We start from the raw sequence: 27,769 nt of genomic DNA, 5'->3' as shown, positions 1-27,769 counted from the left end.
GCGAGATGTCTTTGTCCTTTTTTGTGGATCTTTATAGAGTGTCGGTACTTTGTTGTTTGACCTCTTTTGATCATTTCTAATTTTGTCCCCTTTCTGCTTGGTCGAGGTGGTCCTTAGGGCTAACTTGTCCGACGACTTTTTAGTGTTCTCGTAGAACACTTTTTAGTCAATCTGAACAATTTTGATAGTCTTGTCGTGGAGCTGTGGCATTTTGGGTGGAGCTATGTCCGTTTTAGCGCACGTTTTTCGTTGGTCCGACTTCTTCTTGTCGGTCCAAGCTGTAGCTTTCGTTGGTCTGACTTCTTCTTGTCGGTTCAAGCTGTAGCTTTCGTTGGTCTGACTTCTTCTTATCGGTCCAAGCTGTAGCTTTCGTTTGGTCCGACTTCTTCTTGTCGGTCTCTACTGAGTTATGTCTGTAATCCTCTTTCTTGGACCTTGTTCAAGTCTCTTTCAGGGATTACTTTTATAACTTTTGTCGTTTAGGCCAACTTTCGTCGTGTCGGGGCTCTCCTGAGTTATTTCTGTAATCCTCTTTCTTGGACCTTTTTCAGGTCTCTTTCAGGGATTACTTTTATAACTCTTTTTGTAGGAAACCGACTTCGTTAGGTCGATCTCTTCTAAGTTATTTTTGTAATCATCTTTCTTGGACCTTTGTTAGGTCTCTTTCAGGGATTACTTTTATAACTTGTTTTGTAGGAAACCGACTTCGTTAGGTCGATCTCTTCTAAGTTATAGCAATTCCTCTTTAATAGGGTTGGCCAGACCTCTTTCCAGGGATTTGCTGATAACTTGGGTTGACTTGGTCCGACTTTTTAGTGTCGGCCAGTCTTTTTAAGTTATTATATAGCAATCCATAAAACCTCGTCAGGTTCTTTTTGGGATCACTTTCGATAACTTCTTGCATTATTCTGTGTTCATCTTTGCCGATTTGTAGATGGTGGTTTCTGTCCCGGTTTGATCGTCCTTTAGGTGAATCGCGTTTTCACCTTTGTCGGACGATCATTCCTATCGAGATCGTACAGTGAATCTGTTCTTCACTTTCTGTCGATCTGTTGCTTTATAATCGGATGATGAATGCTTCAGATTAATGCGTCTTGATTGAGCAGTGAATTTGGTTTTCACTTTGTCGACCTTTGTCGAAATCAAACGATGAATTCGGTTTTCATCGTGGTCGGGCGGTGAAGTTGGTTTTCACCTTGCCGACCTGTCACTTTGTAATCGGACGATGAATTTGGCTTTCATCTTGCCGACTTTGTCGTGATCGGGTGGTGAATTTGGTTTTCATCGTGCCGACCTTTGTCGTGATCGGGCGGTGAATTTGGTTTTCACCTTGCCGACCTGTCGTAATCGGATGTCTTGGTAGGAAACTTTTTAGGGAATCTGCAAACTTTTAAACAATAAAATGAGGATATGAATAAGAGTGTGTACATGTTAGTGCTTACCCTTCTAGGTCAGGCAATCTTTTAGATCTCGGCTTGGCACCTTTTGCAGGCATGCCATGACCTTGGTAGCTCTCGCCCCTCGAGGTCGGACACTTTGTGGTGACCTTTCCCCAGTACTTCCGTGACTTGGCAGGGTCCTTTCCAATTAGCTGCTAGCTTTTCCTCTCCCGGTCGACTTGTTTTGATATCATTTAGGATGACCTTTTTCGTTGTAGAGGATCGTTTTGGAAGATCCTTCTTCGACTTCTACCGGTATCATTGCCTCCATTCCATAAGCCAATCGGAAAGGTGATTCCTTTGTGGTGGAATGTGGAGTTGTCTGATATGTCCATAGGACTTGTGGGAGCTCTTTAGCCCAAGCTCCCTTTGCATCCTGTAGCCTCCGTTTTAACCCGACTAGTATGACCTTATTGGCAGCTTCTGCTTGTCCATTAGCCTATGGGTGTTCTACGGGTGTGAATTGGTGTTTTATTTTCAAGTCGGCTACCAACTTTCTAAAGCCTGCGTCTGTGAATTGAGTGTCATTGTCTGTGGTGATGGAGTAAGGAACCCCACACCTTGTAACAATGTTTCTGTACAAGAATTTCTGACTTCTTTGAGCAGTGGCATTAGCTAGGGGCTCTGTCTCAATCCATTTTGTGAAGTAATCCACCCCTACAATGAGGAACACGACTTGTCCCGATCCTTGGGGAAGGGGTCCGAGGAGATCGAGTCCCCATTCTGCGAACGGCCAAGGTGATGTTACATTGTTGAGCTCCTCTGGTAGGGCAATGTAGAAGCTAACATGCTTTTGATGTAGAGCTTTAGACTTTGTATTTGGGTTTTTGCTCTCTTGTTGCCTCCAAAGGGTGCCCCTGGACTTTCGTGTAAGTCCTGGGGTTTCCCTTTTACTGTTGTGTCTGACACTTGATGTTTTGCTGTTATTGTCCGAGTTGGTTCCTTATTTGTCCGAATTGTTTGGTAATAACCCCATGGTTGACCTATGTCTTCTTTGAAAAAATATTGCTGAGATGTCTACTAAGATCCCGGACGGCATGTCTGATTGACTGGATTCCATAGTTTTAATGCGTGTTACTGTGGCTGACCCTGAGTATTGTGTGCGACTTAGGAGGTTCCGTATAATGAGTTGGTGTCGTCGAACTCTGAGGAGAGGGTTTGTTTTCCTTCCTTGTTGTGGTCTTGTAATGTAGCCTGGATGAGGCTTCTATTATTGCCCCCTGGTTTGGTGTTGGCTGATTTTGAAAATGCATCAGCTCGGGCATTCTGCTCCCGAGGTATGTGTCGGACTTCATATTTCCCGAAATGTCCGAGCTGTTTTTTGTTTTTGTCCAGGGTCCCCCGAATTGTCTGAGCTATTCTCTGGTTTTGTCCAGGGTCCCCCGAATTATCCGAGCTATTTTTTCATGGTGGGATCCTTAGCTTGGTTGCTCCCTTCTATTTGTGAGGTGACTACTTGTGAATCACTGGACACGGTAAGCTCCTACCTTCTTACCTAGCCTTAACCCAGCCAGTAGTGCCTCGTATTCAGCTTGGTTATTTAGCTTGATTTGGCTTCCCTGATTGCCTTCTATAATTACACCTGCACCACTCCCAGTTTTATTTGAAGAGTCGTCCATGTAGAGATTCCATTTTGTAGGAGTTCTCGGGGTGTACCCTGTGATGAAGTCAGCCAGATATTGTGATTTGATGGCTGTCCGAGCTTCATGTCGAGGATCGAATTTGAATAACTTGATTGTCCACTGTAGGATTCTTCCAGCTAAGTCTGTTTTCTGTAGGATGCCTTTTATGGATGGGTTGGTCCGAACTCTGATAGTGTGAGCTTGAAAGTATGGTGGAGTTGTTGAGAGGTGAGTATGAGGGGGTTTGTTGAACTTTTTCTATCTTTTGATAGTTTAGTTTGGCCCCTTGTAGAGCTTTGCTGATGAAGTAAATGGGTTGTTGCCCACTTTCGTCTTCTCTGACTAGTGGTGAGGCTATTGCCCGATTTTCCACTGCGAGGTATAATATGAGTTCTTCACTTTCCCGTGGTCTGGGAAGAATGGATGGTTGCCTCATACTAACTTTTGAAATCTTGGAAGGCTTGTACGCACTCCGTTGTCCTTTTCAAACATCTCTTCCTTCCTTAATATACCTCTTTAAGGTGTCTTTTGCGAGATGATTTAGAGATCCTTCCTCCTGCGAATCCTCCATGAACATGTCTCTCAGGGGTGTGAGGTGGACGTTCAACTCGTTCGACCTTTTTGGTGTGAGACGTTCGACTTGTCCGACCTCTTTGGTGTGAGGTTGACCTTCAACTTGTCCGATCACTTTGGTGTGAGATGGACCTTCAACTTTGTCCGACCTCTTTGGTGTGAGGTGGACCTTTAACTCGTCCGACCTCTTTGGTGTGAGGTGGACCTTCAACTTGTCCGACCACTTTGGTGTGAGGTGGACCTTCAACTTGTCCGACCACTTTGGGTGTGAGGTGGACCTTCAACTTGTCCGACCACTTTGGTGTGAGGTGGACCTTCAACTTTGTCCGACCTCTTTGGTTTTTGCTTGGGCGAGTTGATGGGATCTTCTCAGTGTTGCATATTTCTCGGTAGACATCCACAAGAGACACCTGAAGGCGTGTAATTGTGGTATTTTCTAGGCTTCTCTCCATGTTGATCTTCTTTTTTCTTGGACTCTTTATCCTTATCCCGAGAGGAGTAGGAATGTTCGGTTTTTTAGATCTCTCCTAGTCGAGAGTTTTTCTCTATGTTGATGTACTTCTCTGCTCGTTCTTGTATCTCGTTTAGAGATGTTTGGGTGCTTCCTGGATATTGAGTGGCTAAAAGGTCCTTCTCGTAGACCATTGATGAGGCCCCTGATAGCTGCTTCTGTTGGCATACTTTGTATGCCCATACATGTTTTGTTGAATCTTTCCATGTTGTTGCGAAGGCTCTCTCGATCTCCTTGTTTGATCCCTAATAGGCTCGGTGCGTGTTTGGCTTTGTCCTTCTGGATGGAGAATAACGGATTGCATCTGAGGCCTCCGTGAGATACATCTTGCTTCTAAAATTGCTAAGATGATGGCTTGGACCTGATGTGCCGTCGTACGGAGTCATGTCTGGAGCTTTGAAGTCCTTTGGGACCTTTAGCTTTCATGATCTCTTTGGTGAATGGATCTTGGTCCTTGCAGGAGCTATCCTCATGAGAGGATCGATTAGCTTTAGCTTTGAGATCGGCTTCGAGTTTTAGCAATTTGTCCTCCAATTCCCGGCATCGTTTTATCTCCCTTTGTAGGTCTTTCTCAACCTCTCGTTGATGTAGGGCTTCTTCTTCCAGTTGTTTTAAACGGTCTTGAAGCGCCTTCATGGCTCCCGCGTTTGGAGAATCCTTTTCATTGTTAAGTTGAGGAGTATCCTTTGGTGTGGTGTCTGCGTTTTTGTGCGGCGTTCTATCCTCTAGATCTGAATCATGGTCGTTGTCATGGTTGTCCGCCATGGTGGTGGGATGACTTCCAAGTTCCCCGGCAACGGCGGCAATGTTCCAAGGGTTACCTGAAACTGTAGGTCGATCTCGGACGAGATCTTCTGTGCTGGTCAGAGCTGTTGTATCCGACTTGACGATGGTGGCTGGAGCCACTGTGTCCAACTTGTTGGACTTGGTGATGGTGCTGATCCTTCGTCCCCGGAGGGTGGGGGGTACCTGCAAGGGACTCCGATGCTTAAGTTAGCATGGGTATTAAACAGGTTTTGAGTAGAATCAGAGTATGAGTTATACCTGGGTGCTCTAGTGTATTTATAATGGTGAAGAGTGACCTCTCTGGAGATAAGATAGTTATCTTATCTTATCTTATCTTATCTTATCTTTTCTTATCTTTGAGTGAAGTCATCTTATCTTTAGGGGAACCGCCTTTATCTTTCTGGGCTTTGGCTATCTTTAGATTGGGCTGTGTTCCTTCGTTTTGGGCCTGCTTTGGACTCCTTTGGCGATTTGGCCAAGCTCTTTGAGAAGAGGTCGGGCATTGGCCGAGCTCTTTGCGAAGAGGTCGGATAGTCTGACCTGAAGAGGTCGGTCGGCTTGTCGCTAAACATCCCGGGTCGGACAGCTTGACCCAGGGTATGAACAAAAGCCTTTGGATCCTCGATAATTTTTCTGATATGTTTGTGTATAGCCCGGTTTTGTGGGCTTTAGAACTCTTTATTATTGTAAGTTTGTGATCTCTGACTTCGGATGCTCCAGTTGCTACTTTAGAAACTTTATTTTGAAAAACAAAATAGTTTCTCTTGCTCTTGGGGTTGGCTTCAAGCGGCCTCTTGAGTCTTTGTTTTATGGTAACTGCCTTGTTTTTGTGATATGCTTGCTTGCAGCTTTCTTTAGCATTTACTTGGAATCTTCAGAGTGTTTTTTTATCCGACCTCTTTTGATTGCCTATGTGCTCCTCGTTTTTGCCTTAGTGGAAGCGTCCATTTAAGGCTAGCTGTTTGTTTGAGTATTCTTTTGATAGAATACTTTTTTGATTGACTTTGGCGAGGTTGAGGTCTATCGGGTCGAGTTATCTCCCCTCTGTTGGTTGATTCTCTCAGTTGATCTTTCTTGAGTTATTTCTAGTAACCCCTTGGGATTACTTTTTATAACTTTTTGTAGTTTTATCCCGACTTCTTCATGTTGTCCCTGTTCTGTTACTAGGTGATCCTTTTTCTTAGATCTTGTTCAGATCTCTTTTGAGGCTTTACCTTTTGTAACTTTATCTTTTTTGGGCCGACTTTGTCATGTCGGACTTCGTCGAGTTACTTGATACTCCTCTTTCTTGGACCTTGTTCAGGTCTCTTTCAGGGATTATCTTTTGTAACTTTATCTTTCCGGGCCGACTTCATCAGGTCGGGCCCTGTCGAGTTGACTTGATAATCCTCTTTTTTTGGACCTTATTCAGGTCTCTTTCAGGGATTATCTTTGTAGCTTTACATCTTGGACCGACTTTGTCATGTCGGATCCTGTCGAGTTACTTGGTAATCCTCTTTCTTGGACCTGGTTCGGGTCTCTTTCAGGGATCACCTTTTGTAACTTTTATCTTCCCGAGCCGACTTTGTTACGTCGGACCCTGTCGAGTTACTTGATAATCCTCTTTCTTGGACCTTGTTTAGGTCTCTTTCAGGGATCACCTTTTGTAACTTTTTGTAGGAGTCCGACTTCATCATGTCATGCTCTTCGAAGTTATAGTAATCCTCTTTTATAGGGTTGGCCAGACCTCTTTCCAGGGCTTTACTTATAACTTGGTTTGTTGGGGCTGGTTCGACTTTAGGTGTCGGCCAGCCTTTAAGCTATTTTATAGCAATCCATTTTATTAGGACCTCGTCAGGTCCTTTCTATGGATCACTTTCTATAGCTTCTTGTATTATTTTATTTTCACCTTTGCCGATTTTGTAGAATTTTGGGTTTTAACCCTCGTTTTTATCGTGATCGTACAGTGACTTTGGTTTTCACTTTCTGTCGATCTGTAGCTTTATAATCAGGCGATGATTGGTTTTAGAATAATACGGCTTGAACGTTTGTAGAAAATCTGAAAAAATTTTATTAAGAGAAATGGAAATATATACATGCGGGGGTTAGTTTGTAGGTCTTGGGCCTGACACCTCGTTAAAAAACCTTTTCAGGAAAAAGAGTGTGCCTTGTCCCAAGATCCCTTATCCTCCCTAACTATAGTACCTTCTTAAGTTGCAGGCGTGCCATGACCTTGGCAGCTCTCGCCCGTCGAGTTCAGAAAGCCTGTAGTAGCCCTTCCTAGTACTTCTATGACTCGGTAGGGTCCTTTCCAATTTCCAGCCAGCTTTCCTTCTCCAGGTCGAGTTGTTCCAATGTCATTTCGGATTAGAATGAGGTCATTCTCTATGAAGGTCCGCTGTATTACTTTTTGATTGTATCTGGAAGCCATTCGTCGCTTCAATGCTTCTTCCCTTATCCGAGCTCTTTCCCGGACTTCTGGGAGTAATTCGAGCTCTTCCCTTTGAAGTTGGGAATTGGCGTCTTCACTATAGTATATCACTCTGGGAGATCTTTCTTCAATCTCTACTGGGATCATGGCCTCCATCCCGTAGGCTAATCGGAAAGGTGACTCCTTTGTCGTGTAATGTGGAGTCGTTCGATATGGCCATAGGACTCGCGGGAGCTCTTCAGCCCAGGCTCCCTTTGCATCTTGTAATCTCCATTTTAACCCTGCTAATATAACTTTGTTAGCAGTTTTAGCTTGCCCATTGGCTTGTGGGTGCTCAACAAAGGTGAATTGTTGTTTTATATTCAGGTCGGCCGCTAGTTTTCCGAAGCCTGCGTCTGTGAACTGGGTACCATTATCTGTAGTGATGGAGAATGGAACTCCGAACCTTGTGACGATATTTCGATATAGGAATTTCTGACTTCTTTGAGCTGTGGCATTGGCTAGGGGTTTTGCCTCGATCCATTTTGTGAAGTAGTCTATTCCTACTATGAGAAATTTGACTTGTCCTGATCCTTGGGGAAAGGGTCCGAGGAGATCGAGTCCCCATTTTGCGAATGGCCATGGTGAGGTTACTGTGGCTTCTTTTTGTAGGGTTGGCCAATAGAATCCGGCCCGTAGTACTTTTTTGGCGAGTGCTTGTGCTCCGAGGTGATTGCCACAAATGCCACTATGTACTTCTTCTAAGATATCCTTAGTATTGTAAGTCGGCACGCATTTTAGCAATGGTGTTGAAATCCCTCTTTTGTATAAAGTGTTATTTATGATGATATAGTATTGTGCTTCCCGTTTTAACCTTTTTGCCTCTTTCTCATCTGTAGGGAGGGCCTCTGTTGTGAGGTAATTAATTATGGGGGTCATCCATCCCTGATCGCGATTTGTTATGGCTAGGACCTTTTCTTCTTCTGAGATTGATGGCTTTTGTAGAATTTCTTGGATAAGGCTTCTATTGTTACCTCCTGGTTTGGTGCTGGCTAGTTTTGAGAGTGCATCGGCTCGAGCATTCTGTTCTCGGGGTATGTGTCGAATCTCATGCTCTCCGAGTTATCCGAGCTGTTTCCGGGTTTTATCCAGGTACTTTTTCATAGTGGGATCCTTGGTTTGGTAGCTGCCTGTTATTTGTGAAGTGACTACCTGTGAATCGCTGAAGATGATAAGTTTTTGAGCTCTGACCTCCCTAGCCAGCTTCAAACCTGCTAGTAGTGCCTCATATTCCGCTTGATTATTCGAGGCGGGGAACCCAAATTTGAGAGAGAGTTTGATATGGGTCCCCTGGTCGCTTTCGATTATTACGCCTGCACCACTTTCCGTTTTATTTGAGGATCCGTCCACGTATAGATTCCATTTTGTGGGAACTTCCGGTGTGTCCGTAAATTTCGCAATGAAGTCAGCCAGGTATTGAGATTTGATGGTCGTCCGAGCTTCGTATTGAAGGTCGAATTCGGACAACTCGACTGCCCATTGCAAGATTTTGCCTACCAAGTCTGTTTTCTGTAAGATTCCTTTTATGGGCTGGTTGGTCTGAATTTTAATGGTGTGAGACTGGAAATATGGGCGAAGTCGTCGAGATGTTACTATGAGAGCGTAAGCGAATTTTTCTATTTTTTGGTAGTTCAACTCGGATCCTTGTAATGCTTTGCTGATAAAGTATATGGGTTGTTGCCCATTGTTGTCTTTTCGGACCAGTGCTGAGGCTATTGCCTGATTTTCCACTGCGAGGTACAAGATGAGTGGTTCCCCTTCCAGTGGCCGACTCAATATAGGTGGCTGTCCCATAAATTTTTTGAAGTCTTGGAAGGCTTGCTCGCATTCAACTGTCTATTCAAACTCCTTTCCCTTCCTTAGAGTGGCGTAGAAGGGGAGAGACCTTATTGCGGATCCTGCCAGGAATCTGGACAAGGCTGCCAGCCGCCCGTTGAGTTGTTGTACCTCTTTGATGCAAGTCGGGCTTTTCATGTTGAGTACGGCCCTGCACTTGTCCGGGTTTGTCTCGATTCCTCTCTGTGTGATCATAAAACCCAAGAATTTACCAGCTTCTACTGCGAAGGTACATTTTGTGGGATTGAGTCGCATGCCGTGTTGTCTTATGGTGTTGAATACTTGTGTCAGGTCGGATAATAACATCTCTTCGTTTTGCGTCTTCACTAGCATGTCGTCTACGTAGACCTCCATGATCTTTTTGATGTGTTCCGAAAAAACTTTATTCATTAATCTTTGGTAAGTGGCTCCCGCGTTCTTGAGACCGAAGGGCATAACAATGTAGCAATAATTTGCCTTTGGGGTTAAGAAAGAGGTTTTTTCTTGGTCGGGTGGGTACATTAGGATTTGGTTGTATCCTGAGTATGCGTCCATAAAGGAGAGATATTTGTATCCGGAGGAGGCATCTACCAGTGCGTCGATGTTTGGGAGCGGATAAGGATCTTTCGGGCAAGCTTTGTTGAGATCGGTATAGTCGGTGAACATTCTCCACTTCCCATTTGACTTTTTTACCAAAACAACATTAGCAAGCCATAGCGGGTATTTGACTTCTCTTATGAAGCCTGCCTCCAGTAGAGCTCGTACCTATTCTTCCACCGCTTGAAAGCGTTCTGGTCCTAGCTTTCTGCGCCTTTGTTGTACCGGCCGAGATCCTGGGTAGACTACTAGCTTGTGGCACATTAGTTTGGGATCTATGTCAGGCATGTCTGCGGCCTTCCACGCAAAGAGGTCAGCGTTGTCACGTAGGAATTGTATGAGTGATTCTTTTATGTCCCCTTTTAGGAGTGTGCCGATGTTGGTTATTTGGTCCGGGGTGTTCCCGATCTGGATTTTCTCTATTTCTCCATCAGGTTGTGGGCGGAGTTCCTCCCGCCTCCGAATTCCACCGAGCTCGATTGTATGGAATTCTTCTCCTCTGCCTCGGAGGTTTAGACTTTCCTTGTAACAGCGGTGCACCATTTTTTGGTCTGCCTTTACTGTGGCTATTCCTTCTGCGGTTGGGAACTTCATGCATAGATGCGGAGTCGAGACTATTGCGCCGAGTTGATTTAACGTTGTCCGACCTATTAGGGCATTGTAGGCTGAGCTTACGTCAACGACGATGTAATATATTTTGAGTGTTCTTGACTGACTTCCCTTTCCAAAAGTTGTGTGGAGCGGGATGTATCCCATTGGTTGAACCGGGGTATCTCCTAACCCGAACAGGCTGTCCGGATATGCTCTGAGTTCCTTTTCTTCCAAGCCGAGTTTGTCGAAGGCAGTTTTGAATAAGATATCGGCAGAGCTCCCCTGGTCTATCAATGTGCAGTGAAGATTTGTGTTTGCCAGTATAATAGTGATCACCATGGGATCGTCGTGCCCTGCCGTGATGCCGAATGCGTCCTCCTTGGTAAAAGTGATCGCCGGGATGTCGGGTGTTTCCTTCTTTTCTGTGACGTGGTATACGTCTTTGAGATGTCTCTTGCGGGATGATTTGGAGATTTCTCCCCCGACAAATCCACCGTGTATCATGTGGACATGTCTTTCTGGCGTCCGGGATGATCGTGCGGTTGGTCCGACATCTTCTGCTCTTCTTCTTTTCCTTTGTTCATCATCACGGGTGGCTAGGTAGCGATCTAGCTTCCCTTCTCGTACGAGCTTTTCTATGACATTTTTCAAGTCAAAACACTCATTGGTGGAGTGCCCGCGGATCCGATGGTATTCACAATATTCAGCCCGGTTTCCTCCTCCTTTTTTGCCTTTGAGTGGTCGAGCTGGTGGTATTTTTCTGTGTTGCAAACCTCTCTGTAGACATCCACAAGAGACATCCAAAGAGGGGTGTAATTGTGGTACTTTTTATTTTCTCTCCATGTCGATCTTCCTTTTTTCTGGAATCTTTATCTTTATCCCGAAGGGTGAACCCTGCTTTTGAGGTCTCTCCTAATCGGGAGTTTTCCTCCATGTTGATGTATTTTTCCGCTCGCTCCTGCACCTCGTTCAGAGATGTGGGGTACTTCTTTGATATGGATTGACTAAAAGGCCCTTCTCGTAGACCATTAATGAGACCCATGATGGCAGCTTCTGTTGGAAGGTTTTGTATATCCATGCATATTTTGTTGAATCTCTTCATGTAGTTACGCAGGGTTTCCCGCTCTCCTTGTCTGATTCCTAGTAAGCTCGGAGTGTGTTTAGCTTTGTCCTTTTGGATGGAGAATCTGGCCAGGAATTTTTTAGCCATGTCGTCGAAACTTGAGATGGACCTAGGAGGGAGATTGCCGAACCATCTAATTGCTGTTTTTGTTAAAGTGGTTGGAAAGGCTTTGCAACGAACTGCATTTGAGGCATCGGTGAGGTACATTCTGCTTCTGAAGTTGCTGAGATGATGGCTAGGATCTGTAGTGCCGTCGTATAAGGTCATGTTTGGGAGTTTAAAGTCCTTTGGGATTTTTGTCTTCATGATTTCCTTGGTGAATGGGTCTTGCTCCTTTCGTGCGTTGTCTTCGGGAGTGGATCGGCTGGCTTTCGTCTTGACATCAGCTTCAAGTTTTAGGAGTTTGGTCTCCAGTTCTCGGCGTCACCTTATTTCTCTTTGCAGATCCTTCTCGGCCTCTCGTTGACGTAGGGCGTCTTCCTCAAGTTGTTTTAACCGATCTTGGAATGCTTCCAGGGCTCCCTCGTTTGGGGAGTTCTCATTGTTGATTTGGGGAGTATCTTTTGGTGTTGTGCCCACGTTTTTGTGCGGCGTTCTTTCTTCTAGATCTGAGGTGTGATTGTTGTCATGGTCGTCCGCCATGGTAATGGGATGACTTCCAGGTTCCCCGGCAACGGCGCCAATGTTCCGATGGTTACCTGAAACTGAAGGTCGATCTCGGACAAGATCTTCTATGCTGGTCGGAGCTGCAGAGTCCGAGCTGATGATGGTGGTCGGAGTCGCTGTGTCTGACTCGTTAGACTTGGTAATGATGCTGATCCTTCGTCCCCGGAGGGTGGGGGTACCTGCAAGGGACTCCGATGCTTAAGTTAGCAAGGGTATTAAGCAGGTATTGAGTAGAATCAGAGTATGAGTTATACCTGGGTGCTCCAGTGTATTTATAATGGCGTAGAGTGACCTTCTTAGATAAGATAAGTTAGTTATCTTATCTTATCTTTATCTTCGAGCGAGGTCATCTTATCTTTAAGGGAACCGCCCTTATCTCTATAGGCTTGGGCCGCCCTTGGATTCGGGTCGTGTTCCTCTGCTTGGGCCCTTTTATTGGGCTTTCCTGTGACTTGGCCGAGCTCTTTAAGAAGAGGTCGGGTCATCTTGACCGGAAGAGGTCGGTCGCTTTGTCTGTAGAACATCCCGGGTCGGACACCTCGACCCAGGGTATGAACAGAAAGGAATTTGAAAACCAAGACTTTGAAAAATTCTATGATAATTTTGGAATTGCTCACAACTTTTCATGTCCTAGGACACCTCAAAAAAATGGGGTTGTTGAAAGAAGGAATAGAAGCCTTCAAGAGATGACTAGGGCTATGTTATGTGAGAATGAGGTTCCAAAATTTTTATGGGCTGAAGCTGTAAATACAGCTTGCTATATTTTGAATAGGACCATCATTAGAAAAGGGTTAAAGAAAACTCCTTATGAGCTATGGAAAGGAACCCCTCCTAATCTTAAGTATTTCCATATTTTTGGATGCAAATGCTTTGTACTTAACAATAAAGAAAATCTTGGTAAATTTGATCCAAAATCTTATGAGGGAATGTTTGTTGGATACTCCACTACTAGCAAGGCTTATAGAATTTACCTCAAAGAACATAGAACAATAAAGGAATCCATACATGTATCTTTTTGTGATTCTAATTCAATTCTCAATACTGTGATAGAAAATGATTCAGATTGTGAAGATGCTGTCAATAAAAAAATCAATGAAGAAAATCCCAAGTCTGTTCAAAATGAAGAATCTATCTGTCCAATTTTGTCTCGCAGAATGGAGGAGACATTTCTATTTTGTCTCTTGAACCAGCAAGAGAAACTAGAACAGAACAACCTACGGAAGCTCATCAAAGCTCAACACACCTTCGGAAACCAAGGGAATGAAAGTCCATGAGGGGTTATCCTCATGACTTTATCATTGGAGATCCCTCACAAGGTGTAACAACAAGATCCTCATCCAAAAAGCAAATCAAACCAAGCAATTTTGCTCTCTTGTCACAAATGGAGCCCAACAATGTGAAGCAAGCCCTTGAAGATTCCTCTTGGGTCAAAGCTATGCAAGAGGAGCTGGCTCAATTTGACAAAAATGAGGTTTGGACACTAGTACCTCATTCGGATGGTAAGAAAGTAACGGGTACTAAGTGGGTTTTTAAAAATAAACTTGGTGAGGATGGAAAAGTTGTTCGTAACAAGGCTAGATTAGTGGCCCAAGGTTATGATCAAGAAGAGGGTATAGATTTTGATGAGTCTTTTGCTCTGGTAGCTAGAATGGAAGCAATTAGGTTACTTCTTGCCTATGCTGCCCATAAGGGTTTCAAAATGTTTCAAATTGATGTCAAATGTGCTTTCCTTAATGGCTTAATTGATAGAGAAGTGTATGTGACACAACCCCCCGATTTTGAAAGTAAAGAGTTTCCAAATCATGTTTTCAAACTTTCAAAGGCCCTTTATGGCCTTAGACAAGCTCCAAGAGCTTGGTATGAAAGGCTCAGTGCCTTCTTATTGGAAAATCACTTTCAAAGGCGTACCACCGACACAACTTTATTTATTAAAACATCTAATGATGATATTCTCCTAGTTCAACTTTATGTGGATGATATTGTGTTTGGATCGGCCAATGAATCTTTGTGTGAAGAGTTTGGAAAACTCATGACTGGTGAGTTTGAAATGAGTTTAATGGGAGAGCTAACTTTCTTTCTTGACCTCCAAATTAAACAAACTCCTAGTGGCACTTTTATTCACCAAGGAAAGTATGCTAAAGAATTAATCAAAAAATTTGGCCTAGAAAATTCCAAACCAATGGAAACACCAATGCATCCAAACACTAAACTTGAAAAGGATGATGATGGCAAAGATGTGGATGAAACACGGTATAGAGGAATGATTGGTTCGCTCATGTATCTTACCTCCTCTAGACCGGATATTGTTCAAAGTGTGGGTGTATGCTCAAGATTTCAATCTCACCCAAAAGAGTCCCATCTTTTGGCCGTTAAACGCATCATTAGATACATTAAGAGAACTAGTGATTATGGCTTATGGTATCCAAAATCTGATAATTTTTGTGCAGTAGGGTTTTGTGATGCAGATTATACGAAAGATTGGGTGGATAGAAGAAGCACATCGGGCATGTGTTGCTTCCTTGGAAGCTCACTCAACATGTGGTCAAGAAAGAAACAAGCCACAGTAGCTCTATCCACAGCCGAAGCTGAATATATCTCTGCCTCCGCTTGTTGTTCACAATTAATATGGTTAAAAACTCAATTAGAGGATTACAAATTAAAAATCAATAGTATACCCTTGTTTTGTGACAATATGAGTGGCATAAATATTTCAAAAAATCTTGTTTTGCACTCAAGAACCAAGCACATTGAAATTAAATATCATTTTATTAGAGAACATGTGAAAAAGGGAACTATTGATATTCAATTTGTAAAATCCGAAGATCAACTTGCGGATATTTTCACTAAGCCCTTATGTGAAGACAGATTCTGCACCTTAAGATACAGTTTGGGAATAATAGAATTAAGTTCTGTTGAAAATTTGTGAAATTTTTTATTCTATTTGGTTTTGTCTCGTAGGAAAGCAGGAGACAAATTTCAGGCTATGATGAACGGGCCATGAGACAGGGGGAGACTGCGCTTACATTAATTATCTTGGGCCCTAAAATCTCTTTGACCTTAGTCTGACCCGTTTCTGTTTGAGTTTGCCTTAATCATGATTTTGAAGGTTGTCCTATTAAAGGAAGGAGTTGTGTGTCAAATTTGGTTATTTTAGTACTAGTTATATTTTGGATATGTTGCATACCATTGTGTTTTTTTTTTTTTTTTTTTTGCAGGTTCCCCTTTGATGACAAAAGGGGGAGAAAAGCTGAAAAATTGAAAAGTTACTAGAACTAAAAACAGGGGCTAAAATCAAGTTGATTCATGATTACCCCTGTACATGTGTTGCTCTGATTAGGTTGCTCATGTGTTGCTCTGATTATGTTGCTCTAGTTTATGTTTTATCATGATTTGTTTTTGGCTGTGATAAGTTTGTTTAAGCTCTGATAATCTTGATTTAATAACCTGCCAATTTTTATGCAGTTTGGATGATGATCTATATTAGAAACAATTTCATAATTTGTAAATTATTGTTTGGCAAATCCTTTTGGCAAGAAACTATTTTTACAAAGAATTAGTTTGATCCAAAGTATGTTGAGTTTTGAATATATGTTGTAAAGTATTCTGAAAGTACTCAAGCATGCTTTATTTTTTGATTGATTGTTTTGTTTGAGCAGAAAATCATTTATATGATAACAAATGAGTTTTGTTTATCACTCTAATTCTGCTCATAAATCAAGCCATTTAACATTTCAAATTTCATATGTTGAATAACATAGTTGCCTTAAGCTTGATTTTAAAAGGTTACAGGTAAAGATTCCCTTGGTAAAATGGCATATATTTAGGGGAGCCATGTAACAATTGGAAAGGGGGAGGAATACTAATCTTCAAAGGGAGTACTCTAAAACTCTAATCCTTTTCCATTTCAATTTTTAATATTTGTCATCAAGGGGGAGATTGATAAGTTTGGAAAACACCAAATTTAAATTGATGATGAACAAACATTATTAAAATAATTAACTACAAAATTATTAATTTAATTTTCATGTAAAAATTATTAATTAATAATTTTGTTGTGCAGATTGTATCTTGGGCCGAAAAATTGGCTAGCCCAACAAGAAGCCAAACATTCAGCCTTACCCAAATTTGCAATATAATGTGTGGCTGAATAATTGTTATGTTAATTGGGCCAATATCTTGGTAAACAAGCCCAGTACAATCAGCCTTGTGCAAGAAAATGCTTATAATATATGGCTGAATTTTTATTACACTAGTTGGGCCAAATTTGATTACTATTAGCCCAAAATTCTTTTTAAAGAAATCTACTAGCTTGGTCCAAATTGAAAAAATGAGAAAGAGAGAAAAATACATGCTTCCACGGATACCACCTCTTTTATTTTTGGTGGAATTCAAATTTTATTAAGTGAAGTTAATGCAGACATTGGAAATAGGAAAGAGAAAGTGAAAAAGTGATTTGATTGTCTTAAGTGTGTTACACGCTTCTAGGCATGGGTATCTAGAAATTTAATTCACTTCATTTCTCTCTCTTAATTCAACTAAAAGCATTTTAATTTCTCTCTTCTCTCTCTTCTTTCTTCAAGCTTTCGGTCATTTCACAGAGGAAATATGGAAGCTAAGACAAGCTATCAGAAAGAAGAAGCTAGTAACAAGACCATTGTGATGATGGCAGTAAGAAAAAGAAAATATGAGGTATGGAGTGGCTAAGATCTTTACCACAAAAGGTAAGATGTGGAAAGTGATTTCAAGCCTTCCATAACCAAAAATGGAAGAAAATCCATTCGGTCAGAGTAAGAAGATCCTTAAGGGATGACTTGTCTCAGCTTTTGATCAACTACCACAGGAGGTAGCTACTGTAGCTGCGTGGAGAAGATGCAGAAGTTTGAGCAGAAGAAGTTGTCATGCATCAAGAAGCATCAAGGGCTAGGAGTCCTTCTTGAAGTGCAAGTCAAGAGGGATGGCTCGGATTGGTGAAGTTTGGTGTAAAGGAAAGACTCAGAGGTAATTGCATGTTGGATATAGCATTCGGTTATCTCTCCTCTCTCTCTGACCGAACTGGTTTTCTTGAAGAAGAAGAAGTTTAGCTTGGTTCAAATGGTTTCAATCGTGGAGGCTTCCCCCTCTATAAATAAGGGAGAATAGCCAGGGCTTGAAGTAAGGAGTGAGAGTGCAAGGCACAGTGTTCACATAGCTACCTAAGCTAACAGAAGTTCTTCTCCTTCAATGTTCTTCATTTTGTAATTTTCTGTTTGGTTTTGTCTGTCTTGAGTCTCATGGAAAAAGGCAAACAGTGAGGTTTGTATGAAAAATACATAGAGTGAAAAAAGGAAGAGTATACAAAATTAAAAGAAAAAAAGCCATAGATGTCCTAGAGGTCCTTTGTACATCTGTGTTGTGTTTCATGATTCTGTGAGAATCTCCTTACAAGTTGGGTTAGCACTTAGTAGTTGAAAGCTTGGTAGGTGACCAAGTCATGTTCAGGGTTGGGGTTAAATTCTGGACTTGTCCCAGATAGGAAGGATTGTTCCTAGGGAGAATTGGTGTTTGTAATCAAAGATGATTATAGTGAAATTCCATCATTGTTGTGATGAAAACTGGATGTAAGCTGCATTGCACTTAGCAGCTAAACCAAGATATATCTTGGTGTAATTTTCTCTCTTTTCTACTCCATTTCTGATTCTGCTGCATAGGAGACAAAACTGAAAAATATCTCATGGCTAGTCACGAGACAAAACAAAAAAGTCTCTTGACTAGGCACGAGACAAAAATAAGAAATATCTCCTCAAGTGTTCTAAAGGACAGCAAGAGTTATTAAGCGAAAAAGGGGCTAAGATTCAACCCCCCCCCCATTTCTCTTAGCCACTGATAAACCATCACTTTCAAACTACCACTATCATAATCTCCAACCTTTTATCACTACTTTTACCGCACTACCGCCATCGTCACCATGAACACTACCATCACCTCCTCAATCTTATCTTACTTCTTCGTGCTTATATCCGCCTTTCATTGATAAATCAAGAAAAGAGAGAGATAATTTTTCAAATGATGAAACATAACTCTTGTTGTTTGCGACATGTGCTTCGTAATCCATTGCCACGTTTGACCAAGCATGGAGGAAACTCCTTCAAGTTCATTTTACAAATTGGTTAAAAGGACTATTAGTTTAACGAGCAAATTTATAAGAGAACATAGAAATATATATTAAAAATCCAAACTTAAAACTCACCTGGATTTCTCGATGAAGCAAAACCAGCACCAAAGTTGTCAAGACAAAAAGAAAAAGTGAATCCAAGGTCCTCCTCCATCATTCTTTGTCGTTTGGTTAGCAAATGCCTAAATAACACCAACACTAAAAGGATAGCAAAACGCAACAGGAGCAATTGGTTTACTAGGGAAGGATCTAAAGAGTGCGGAGTACATCAATAACATGGCGGCTGTAGTGGGGGGTGGGGACAGCGGCGATGACGATGACGACGGTAGCTGGCGTTGAGTGTTGGAATACGGAAAAGATTTGAATGGTGGTGGTAAAAGGTTATAAATTAGTGTAGTGGCGGTAAAGGATTGAGGGTTGAGATTTGGAGTGTAATAAATTAGATTAGGAAGGATAATTTAAGAGTTTTGAAAAAAATTAAGATTTGGATAGTTTTTGTCGGTTGAAACTTATTTTTTATGGGTATAAAATCAGTTTTACTTTTGTAAGTGGATTTGTTAGCATTTTGAACATTCATAAATAGAAATGATAAAAGGAAAAGTTTAGGGGCCAGCAACTTTATTAAATTCTGGCCAGCATGTAACCAGCAAAAAAGTGAGCCATTGGATGAAATCTCACACAAATCTCACACCATTAAAATCGTAAATGATGGCTACAAATCACAAAAGTTGTTGGTCTCCTAACACTTCTCATGATAAAAATGGACATTTTAAAAGCAGGCATTTTAGTTTCTAAAAAAAATTAATACATATGTCAATTTCTAACGATTATCACCAGCTAAATTAGTCTCTAGTTCAGTTTCCGGCATGACTTACTAGTGAAAATTGCTGAATTGGCACGTTAACTCGCACACGTGATAGTTAAAAATTCACGTGTATGAGAAGAACAAAACAATCCCTAAGCAGTAGTGAAACACGTTGGAACAAAATGTAACATGTCTTCAACTCTCATGGAACCGCTTCCTCTTCTCGATGTCCTTCTTCTCTACTCTCCTCCACTACCGCCGCAACCACCTCCTTTGCATCTTCCTACAGGACCCATTCATCGCTTCCCTCTTTTCTTAAACCCAAAGAACTACACACAGTGCCCTCTTCTACCCATGTCTTACAACCCTCAAGTTTACAGTCTCTGCAACTTTGCCCCAATCCCTCTCGGCACCACCTCTACGTTCTTGGCGGATTCCTCTTTAGCATAGGCTCTTTCCTAACGATCACCCCTCCCCTTCCTTTGGTACCTTTCGCCTCAGCCTCCACAACTTCACGTGGCGTTCACGCGCCCCCATGTTTTCTCGAAATCACAAGTGGAGTGAATGCGCTATGACATGACTGGTGATGGAGGTGACAAAAGGCGGGACATAGAATGTCAAAGGAGTTGTTGTTGCTGAGTGACAAAAGAAGGCGATAGAGGAGGCGTTCTTATTGTGTGCTATGGAGGAGTTGCGATGATCACAATGCCAGATATGAGATTTCACAGTAAAAGAGGCGAATGGAGAAGGAGAATGAGGCGGTGGTGGTGCGACTGGGTCTAACTATAGAAGAAAAATGAGAAGAAAAGAAGAGGAAGAGAGAAGAAAAGACAGAGAAAAGGATGTAGAAGCAGTGGCAGTGGTTTGGGTAACTAGTGATTATAAGTATAAGATCCTTCTTGCACACGTGGATACTTAACAGCCATATGTGTGAGTGTACTTGCCAATTCAGCATTCTTCGTCAGTGAATCATGTCAAAAAAATTGACGAAAAACTGTTATGTCTGACGGAGATAAAAATTAAAAAAATTTGTGTATTAATAAATATTCGTTTTTAAAATTCTTGAAATTGATTTAGGTAATTATTCTTTATTCTGTCATATAATAAAATTTTGCAAAAAAAACATAATATAATAATTTGTTATCACATTAATAAAAATAAAAATATTGTAAGTTTTTAACTTGTTACTAAAAAATACTAAAAGACCGTTGCAATTTATTTTTTTATCATCAATTATTGAAAAATATAAATTAAAATATATTATTATATTACTAAATCAAAAAAATTAAAGTAATATATAAAAATAATAATAATAAATAATAAATTCTTGTGTTCTCTAACATTTCTCCTAATTCTATTAAACAAATACATTACCTCTAACTGGATTACAATACAAATATTACAAATGCCGCGGCGAAAAAGAAATAATAAAAAGTGATCAACATAAGATGATCTTCGTTCATCAACACATAAAAGTTAAAAACACACGGCACCACCCTCCAAGCTCTGATTTGAGTCTTCCAACTCACTGATTCGGATTTCGTAAGTCCAATTTTTCGCATCACTCCTTAAATTATAGTTTTCAGCTATACTTAGGTTTCGAAATTCCCAGCTTCAGATATATATACATGTTGAATTTCACTTCGGTCTATTCCAGATTTCCATCTTTGTTGGTTCTCGTTATATTGTAATCTTTGATAGTTATAAGTTTCAAAGTTTTACTCTTTTCTTTTCTGATTGGTTTCTGATGTGGACCATAAACCTCGGCCCAAACAAACACAACGGCTACCACAATAGCTAAGAATCAGGTAACAGATCATCCAATAACAGAAAAAAGATCCTAAAAACTAACCACGGCGAGATCTGCGGAAGAGTACAAGATATCAGATGCTGAACACAACGGCCTCTCTATCTATTTAAACAGCACCGAAGCAACAGAGTAGAAACATAAGCACAACCTCTTCTGACTTGAGCGTCAGAGATTCTTTTGCAAGGTGTTCCACCCGCGGTGTTTTAAAAGAAAGCCGACCTGTACCTCGCCCCGGCGAATAGCAGCACAACCAATCTGAAATTACTAAAAGCTCGGATCGCAAGGAGGTCGGCCTGGGTAACTCGGACGGAACAGTTTCATTTGGGTTGGTGCCAAACTGCCAATTTTCTAGTACTCCTTCAGTAGGACGGAATATAACAGTGGGGTTTTTGCATTGCAGGGTTGGTTGGTGCTTCTGATTGATTTGTTTGTGGGAAGATGCATCCTCCCTTAACGTTACACAAGCACCCAATGTGCGCTGAAGTGAGTTTATTTGCTAATCAGTTGTTATTTTTGGTAGTGTGTTTAAGATATTGTGTTGTATGTATTACTAGTATGGCTGTTGCTATGATTTGATTTGTGTTAATTTTCCTATGACATGGATAATAGCTAGTTGATTGTAGGACTTTTGTTCCTAAACACAAGACTTTGGTTGCTTAATATGTAATGTAAGTAAATTTTTACCTGCTAGGAGAGCAAGAGGAAATTTATGTTTTGTGTGTTGCCAGGAACCATATTTTAGGCTGTCTTGAGATAATTAACTGTTGCTAGAAATCATATTTTTGTGCAGATTATTGAGCTGTTCCAGAAGTGTCATGTGGAACACCCTGTTGGAAAATTCTTTGGTGAATGTACAGATTTGAAAATAAAGTTGGATCGCTGTTTTAGACAAGAAGTGAGCATTTCATTCATATATATATATAAAGAAACTGACCCCTTTTTTGAAATCTTGTTTTCCCATGGTTTCTGATGATTGTGAATGTGTTCTAACAGAAAGCTCTGAAGCGAAAGGCTAACTTTGAAGAGAGCAAAAAGTTTAAGGAGCAACTTCGAGCTTTTAGGAAAGAAAATGCTGTAAGTGGCAGTCAATAGAACACATAATTTGGCACCAAGTTGGTATGATACACATTTTGCCGCTTTCAAAAAAGAATATATGGTCATATGGTGTATCAAATATTGTTTACTTGCTGTATTGATGAATCAATTTGTATGTAGTTCAATTATTTTACCTTTGACCATGAGCATAAGTGCATAACATCTTTTTTAGATTCTACCTCAGAGTTCAAAGTTCTATTAGGATCATGAATTGAGAATTTATAATGCCAATTCTTGGCATGATATATCTGTTGCTTATGACGATTGAGGTTGATGTATTAGTTGCCTTAAGAGAATATCTAATAAGAAGAGACATTTATCAGTTTTGAAATCTTGATGTGCAGTCATGTACTTTTGATTTGTATATATTTTTATATAAGTGAAGACTTTTTGGCATCCAACACCATGACATAATCAAACATAGGATTTGTATAAATTTCTTAATGATTTCAAGTTCGAGATGCTTCGCTAAGTTCGATCGTCAAACATGAACAGAGTGTGAAGATTTTCTAAGACTTGCTAACGCAGAGGTACCTTGTGCTTTCAGTACAATAATTTTGTCGTTGACAAAAATGCGTAAAAATTTTGTTATCGACAAAAATAGCCTGAAATAATTTTAAAACACAGCAAAAATATTTAATATTAAATATATATTTTTAAAAAATACTTTAGAGAATTCTGGTACGATTTTTTGCGAGCATGATTAGAAAATTGAGATAAGTATATAGTTAGCCAAAATTACCAAATATTAAGAATAAAAATATCTCATTTTCTGATTATATTTGCAAAAAATTGCAACAAAATTCAATCTCTAAATTATTTTTTGAGAATACATATTTAATTTTGGACACTTTTATCACGTTTTTAAATTATATGAGGGCATTTTTGTCAATAATAAAATTCGAGTGTTTTTTGTCAGAATAAAATTATTCCGGTATATTTTTGGTGATTCACCATTTATATAATTATCATCTATATATTGTCTTAAACATAATTGCTATGGTGTGCTGAAGTTTCGAGATGATTGCTACCTTGTGATGATTTCCTGGTTTTGTTACAATTTGAATTTAAAAATTCTAATCTTAAGAAGTGTGATATTTGTGTGTGAGAGATACTTTCAAAATTTTAAGTTCTTTTGAATAATTAGGGCTGGAAATGAGCCGAATTGAGCTAGATCGGCTCACGAAAATTAAGTTTGACTCACAACTCGACTCATTAACAATCAGGGACGGTTCCAAGTGCATAGGTGTGGGGGCAAGCGCCCCCACTACAATTTGAAATTTTTTTAAGTAGTATATGATAATAATATTTATTTGTCCCCATTAAATTATTAAATTTGATCCCACAATAATTTTTTACTCAACTTTTGGTACTTAATCGTCAATTTAAAAATTTTATATTAGATATTCGTTAGAATGATCAATTTTCAGATTTAAACGAAATTAGTGTTCTTTTTTAAAAATCAACTCAAAAAAATATTATTTATCTTCTTTTCAAATTAACTTTAATTTTTGCGTAGCAACTATATTAATTGAAAAAACTTTTTTAACTATAAATATCAATAAGAATCGGCTTCTAATTGTGAATTTTTAAATAATTGTTTAGTAATATATATATATGAAAGGAGTTTGATGGTAGTGTTAAGAGAAAAATTACTTAATTTTTTTAAAAATATAAAACCTAAAAGAATAGAATTTTAAATTATATATTATTATTTAAATTACTATTTTAATGCTTTAATTTGTATATTAGATATTTTGAAGGCTAATCATATTTTACAATAACAAAATATAATCATAACAACAATCATACTATATGTACACAAAAAAAATTATCTGTATAAAATATATATTAAAATATAAAATACAAATTAAAAATAAGTTAAACAATATATATATATTTATACACAGATATATAGTGATTAATAGATAATTTAATATTTAATTTTTTATATACAAATATTATTTTTATTATAAAAATTATTATCATATTATATAAATTTTGTCCCCACTACCAAAATTTTTTGGATCCGTCACATTAACAATTGAGTCTATTTCTTAAACTCAAGTTTGGTTTAAGCTTACGGGTGCTCAAATAATAGAAATATAATCTATAATTCTATATCAATAAATTATAACTTAAATATTTGAAAGAACATTTAAAAATATAAATTTTATATAGTCTATTTATCAATAAATTATAAATTTTTTATTTATGTCCTTTATTAAAATTATATATAAAAATAAATATAAAATTATAAATAATTAAGATTATATATATATTGTTCCGGGGCTTACCTAGAACCGGACGGTGGTTGGGCTTGTTTGTGAGGCCCAAGCGTTGGAGGAGTGTGGTCTCCGACTTGGTTTACGTCTGGGAGCCGCCTCCGAGTTGTGTGTGTGAGAGAATGGGGGGTGGTACCTGCAAAGACACTCCGATGCCTAAGTCAGTATGGGGTTAAGCAGGTTTAGAATGTATTGGAACTTAGAGATACCTGAGGGGTGTCAGGGTATTTATAGTGGTGATCCAATAACCACCGTTGGAGTAGTGCCACCTTTTTAGGTGGATAACCGTCCCTTTTATCTAGGCATTGTTGGGATATGACTTCTAGAAGTGGGTTAAGAGATTTTAGGGGCAGTTACTTCTTTGAATAAGTATTATCTGCCAGCTATCTCTTGAGCCCAACTTCTTTGGAAAGAAATCTGTGTTGAGTTCGACCTCTTTTGAAGAGGTCGGTGAATAACGAAGGCCAATCTTTGGATTGGGCCTTTTGGTGTATTTGGACCTGGGCCATACCGTTAGGTCAGGGTAGGAACAGTGCCCCTACTCGAGTCCAATCTCTTTTGCTTATGAGTTGGATTCGAGTATTGAACTTGGTCTGTAGCTGACGTGATTTTTAAAACTGACGTGATTTTTAATTTCTTAACCGCCAAGTCTAATCAAATGTCGCGTCTGTTGGGGTTTTCGCATTTACACGTGGGAGCATTTACATTGGTAACAGCGCGTTTCTTTAATGATCGCGTCAATTTACCCTTATGCCCCTGGCGTGCTATAAATACTTTTCCCTCTTTAAACGACTTGTTTTTGGCCAAGTCTTTTTTCTAAGACTGATTGGTACAACTCGTTCTTTCTGAGTTATTTAAGGCTTGTAGGCTTTGTATGACTGGTTTTAGCACATCGTGCTTAACCAGAAAACATTTCTTATCCTAATTTTGTACAACTCGTTCAGTTCGAGTTGTTTTGAGGATGCATGACTTGTTTTAATACAAATCACTTGTTTTGAGACTTGTAATTATTTTTTAGTATAACCTCGTCTAGCTCGTTTGATACGAGTAGTTTTAAGGTTTTACGATTTGCTTTATTTCAAATCGTTTAATTAAAACGTGGCTATTTCTTGATCTAATTTCATACAACTCATTTAAATTCAAGCTATTTTTAGGACTTTACAACTTGTTTCAAGTACAAATTGTTTATTTTGAGTCCTTTTAAAGTATCAGATCATCTTTATAACCATCAGACTTTGTTGCTTTATCCATTGTGCCCCTGCTCGAGGTTGAGTTTTATGAAGTCGGACTCGAGCAATCAAGTAGAAAGGATTTTCAAATGAAGCCTTTTTTTGTTGAACTCATTCATTCTGAGTTTTTTATAAATGACTTGTTTTTTATACAAGTCACTTTTTTGAAGCACAACTCGTTATATATCAAGTTGTTTTGCGCAATTTATTTTAATACAAATTACTTAGATCATATGGTTATTTTTTACTCGATTTTGTTCAACTCATGGGCTTGAGTTGTTTTAAATCATCAAGCCTTATTATAACCATTGGACACCAATTTATACCTCGTCGCTTTATCCGAGCGACCATTGAAAAGGCCAGCTCGTGATTTTTGCGCTTTGTCGAGCATAAATTGGCGCCTTAGGTGAAGGGATTATATGCTTATTCCCTCCCCTTTCTAGTTTTTACAAGGTTGTCGTCCTTATGTATGATACAACTTGTTTTATCCAAGTTGTTTTGGAGGATAGTTTTTACGTTTCGATTTTGTTCAAAAATGTTTACAATCCTTCCTTTTTAACTCGTTTCTATACGAGTCGTTTGGTTGAAGTGATTCATTTTGATACAAATCACTTTTAAAGTTTTGCTTTTAGATAGACACGACTTGTGCTTAACACAATTTCGTTGAAAATATGGTTGACTGGCATAACTCGTTTAATCCAAGTTATCCTTATGTTGTTGTGAATGCTAGAACGAGTTTTCTTGGAACAACTTGTTTTTGTGAAAGTGTTCCATTTTATACGACTAGGTCGTTTATTTTTAGAACTTGTAGAGATGAGATTGTGGGCTTGAGATTTTGTACGATCCATTTGTTATCCGTGTGGATCGAGTTGTTAGATCGTATTTATGCCTCAAGGGGCATATTTAGTTAAGTTACTTTTGCGACTTGTTCTAAACACAACTTTTTCAACCCGTTTGGCCCGAGCTGTTTCGAGGTGTTTTCTTTCCAATTCGCATATGTAACTTCTTTCCACCAATTGGTTCCTCGTCGCTTCATCCAGGCGATTTCTATATGATCGGCCCGTGATTTTCGCGGTTTGTCGAGTTTCAATTAGTGTGTGTTAATTGTAGAAAATCAATTTTCATAAGGAATTGTTTTATCTCCTTATGTTGGAGGTGTGTTGCGACCTGGGTAGTTTTTCACCCTCGAAGTTAGACACTTTGTAGTAGCCCTTTTCTAAGATTTCAGTAATCTTAGAAAAAACCTTTTTTATCTTTGTTTTGAAAAACCTTTTTCTTGGCTGACTGTCCCTTTCTTTAAGTTAAGTTTTCCTTAACAACTCGGGACAGCCTTTTGCCTTAGTGCTTTCAATAGGTTTCCTGATCTCTTTATGGTATTCCTTATACTCAATTTTTGATTTATTGAGCTCTTATGATTTAGGTTATTTTTGCGATGCGTTTCCTTTTTTCTCGGTTTTCCCGACTTGTAAGTCAGATAATTTCTGAGTTTATTACGATCGACTTTTATAACCTCTTTACACCGACTTGTACCTCGTCATTTTATCCTGAAGACCATCTAGGTCGGTTCATGAGATTTTCACGCTTTGTCAAGCTTAAGTCGGCGCGTTTCGTAGAAAGGAAGAAAAACGAGAAGGAATTTATAAGAGATAAAAGATTTTTGTTTATTTGCGAAGGTACTTTTACTGCTACTAAGGGTTTTTCACTATCTATGATCCCTTAGTCTCTACTATGATGCCTCGTTAAAAACCCTTCTTCAGAAAAAATCCTTTAATTTTTGGGAAAAAATCATGAAGTTGGAAAAAGAGTACATCAGGGAGTAGAGTTCGCTTTTAGCTATAGTACCTTTTCATGTTACAAGCATGCCACGACCTTGGTAGCTCGGTGCTGTTTAAGTCGGTCACCTTGTAATAACCTTTTCCTAAGATCTCAGTAATCTTATAGGGTCCTATCCTTTTTGTTGTCAGCTTTCATTCGCCCGAACTCAGTAGCCTAATTTTTTCTTATCAAGATGAGGTCTTTTGCGGCGAATCTCGTAGCCATCCTTTGTCTCAAGAGCTCTTTCCTTATCTGAGTTTGCTCTCAGGTTTCTGGAAGGGGGTCACGTTCTTCTTTCGTGCTCTAGAATCATTGTAGAATGTTGTCTTTAGTTTTTAATAATTTTGGACTTAGCTTTCCTGATAAGCCAGTGCCCCTACTCGAGGTCGAGCTTCATAAAGTCGGAC

General features: G+C 39.6%; 1 protein-coding gene across 1 annotated transcript; it reads left to right on the top strand.

Moving 5' to 3' along the window:
* The first annotated feature begins 20,486 nt into the window (after positions 1-20,486).
* On the top strand, positions 20,487-22,364 carry LOC130967594 (uncharacterized). The gene is made up of 5 exons (XM_057892525.1): positions 20,487-20,670; positions 20,926-21,263; positions 21,339-21,421; positions 21,729-21,833; positions 21,932-22,364. Exons 3-5 carry the CDS (start codon positions 21,377-21,379, stop codon positions 22,028-22,030), a joined length of 249 nt encoding a protein of 82 aa, XP_057748508.1. The 5' UTR covers positions 20,487-20,670; positions 20,926-21,263; positions 21,339-21,376; the 3' UTR covers positions 22,031-22,364.
* The last annotated feature ends 5,405 nt before the right edge of the window (positions 22,365-27,769 follow it).

The sequence above is a fragment of the Arachis stenosperma genome, chromosome 3, assembly GCF_014773155.1.
Source record: "Arachis stenosperma cultivar V10309 chromosome 3, arast.V10309.gnm1.PFL2, whole genome shotgun sequence".
Taxonomy (NCBI): Eukaryota; Viridiplantae; Streptophyta; class Magnoliopsida; order Fabales; family Fabaceae; genus Arachis; species Arachis stenosperma.
Note: the sequence above shows the minus strand (reverse complement) of the source record. Positions and strands in the feature narration are given on the sequence as shown.

What these genes read in the sequence shown, in the direction of transcription:
- LOC130967594 (XM_057892525.1), top strand. Translation starts at nt 21,377, where the DNA reads ATGCATCCTCCCTTAACGTTACACAAGCACCCAATGTGCGCTGAA. An exon ending in AGCACCCAATGTGCGCTGAA is followed by an intron (nt 21,422 to 21,728) that starts GTGAGTTTATTT and finishes ATTTTTGTGCAG; the next exon opens with ATTATTGAGCTGTTCCAGAA. An exon ending in ATCGCTGTTTTAGACAAGAA is followed by an intron (nt 21,834 to 21,931) that starts GTGAGCATTTCA and finishes GTGTTCTAACAG; the next exon opens with AAAGCTCTGAAGCGAAAGGC.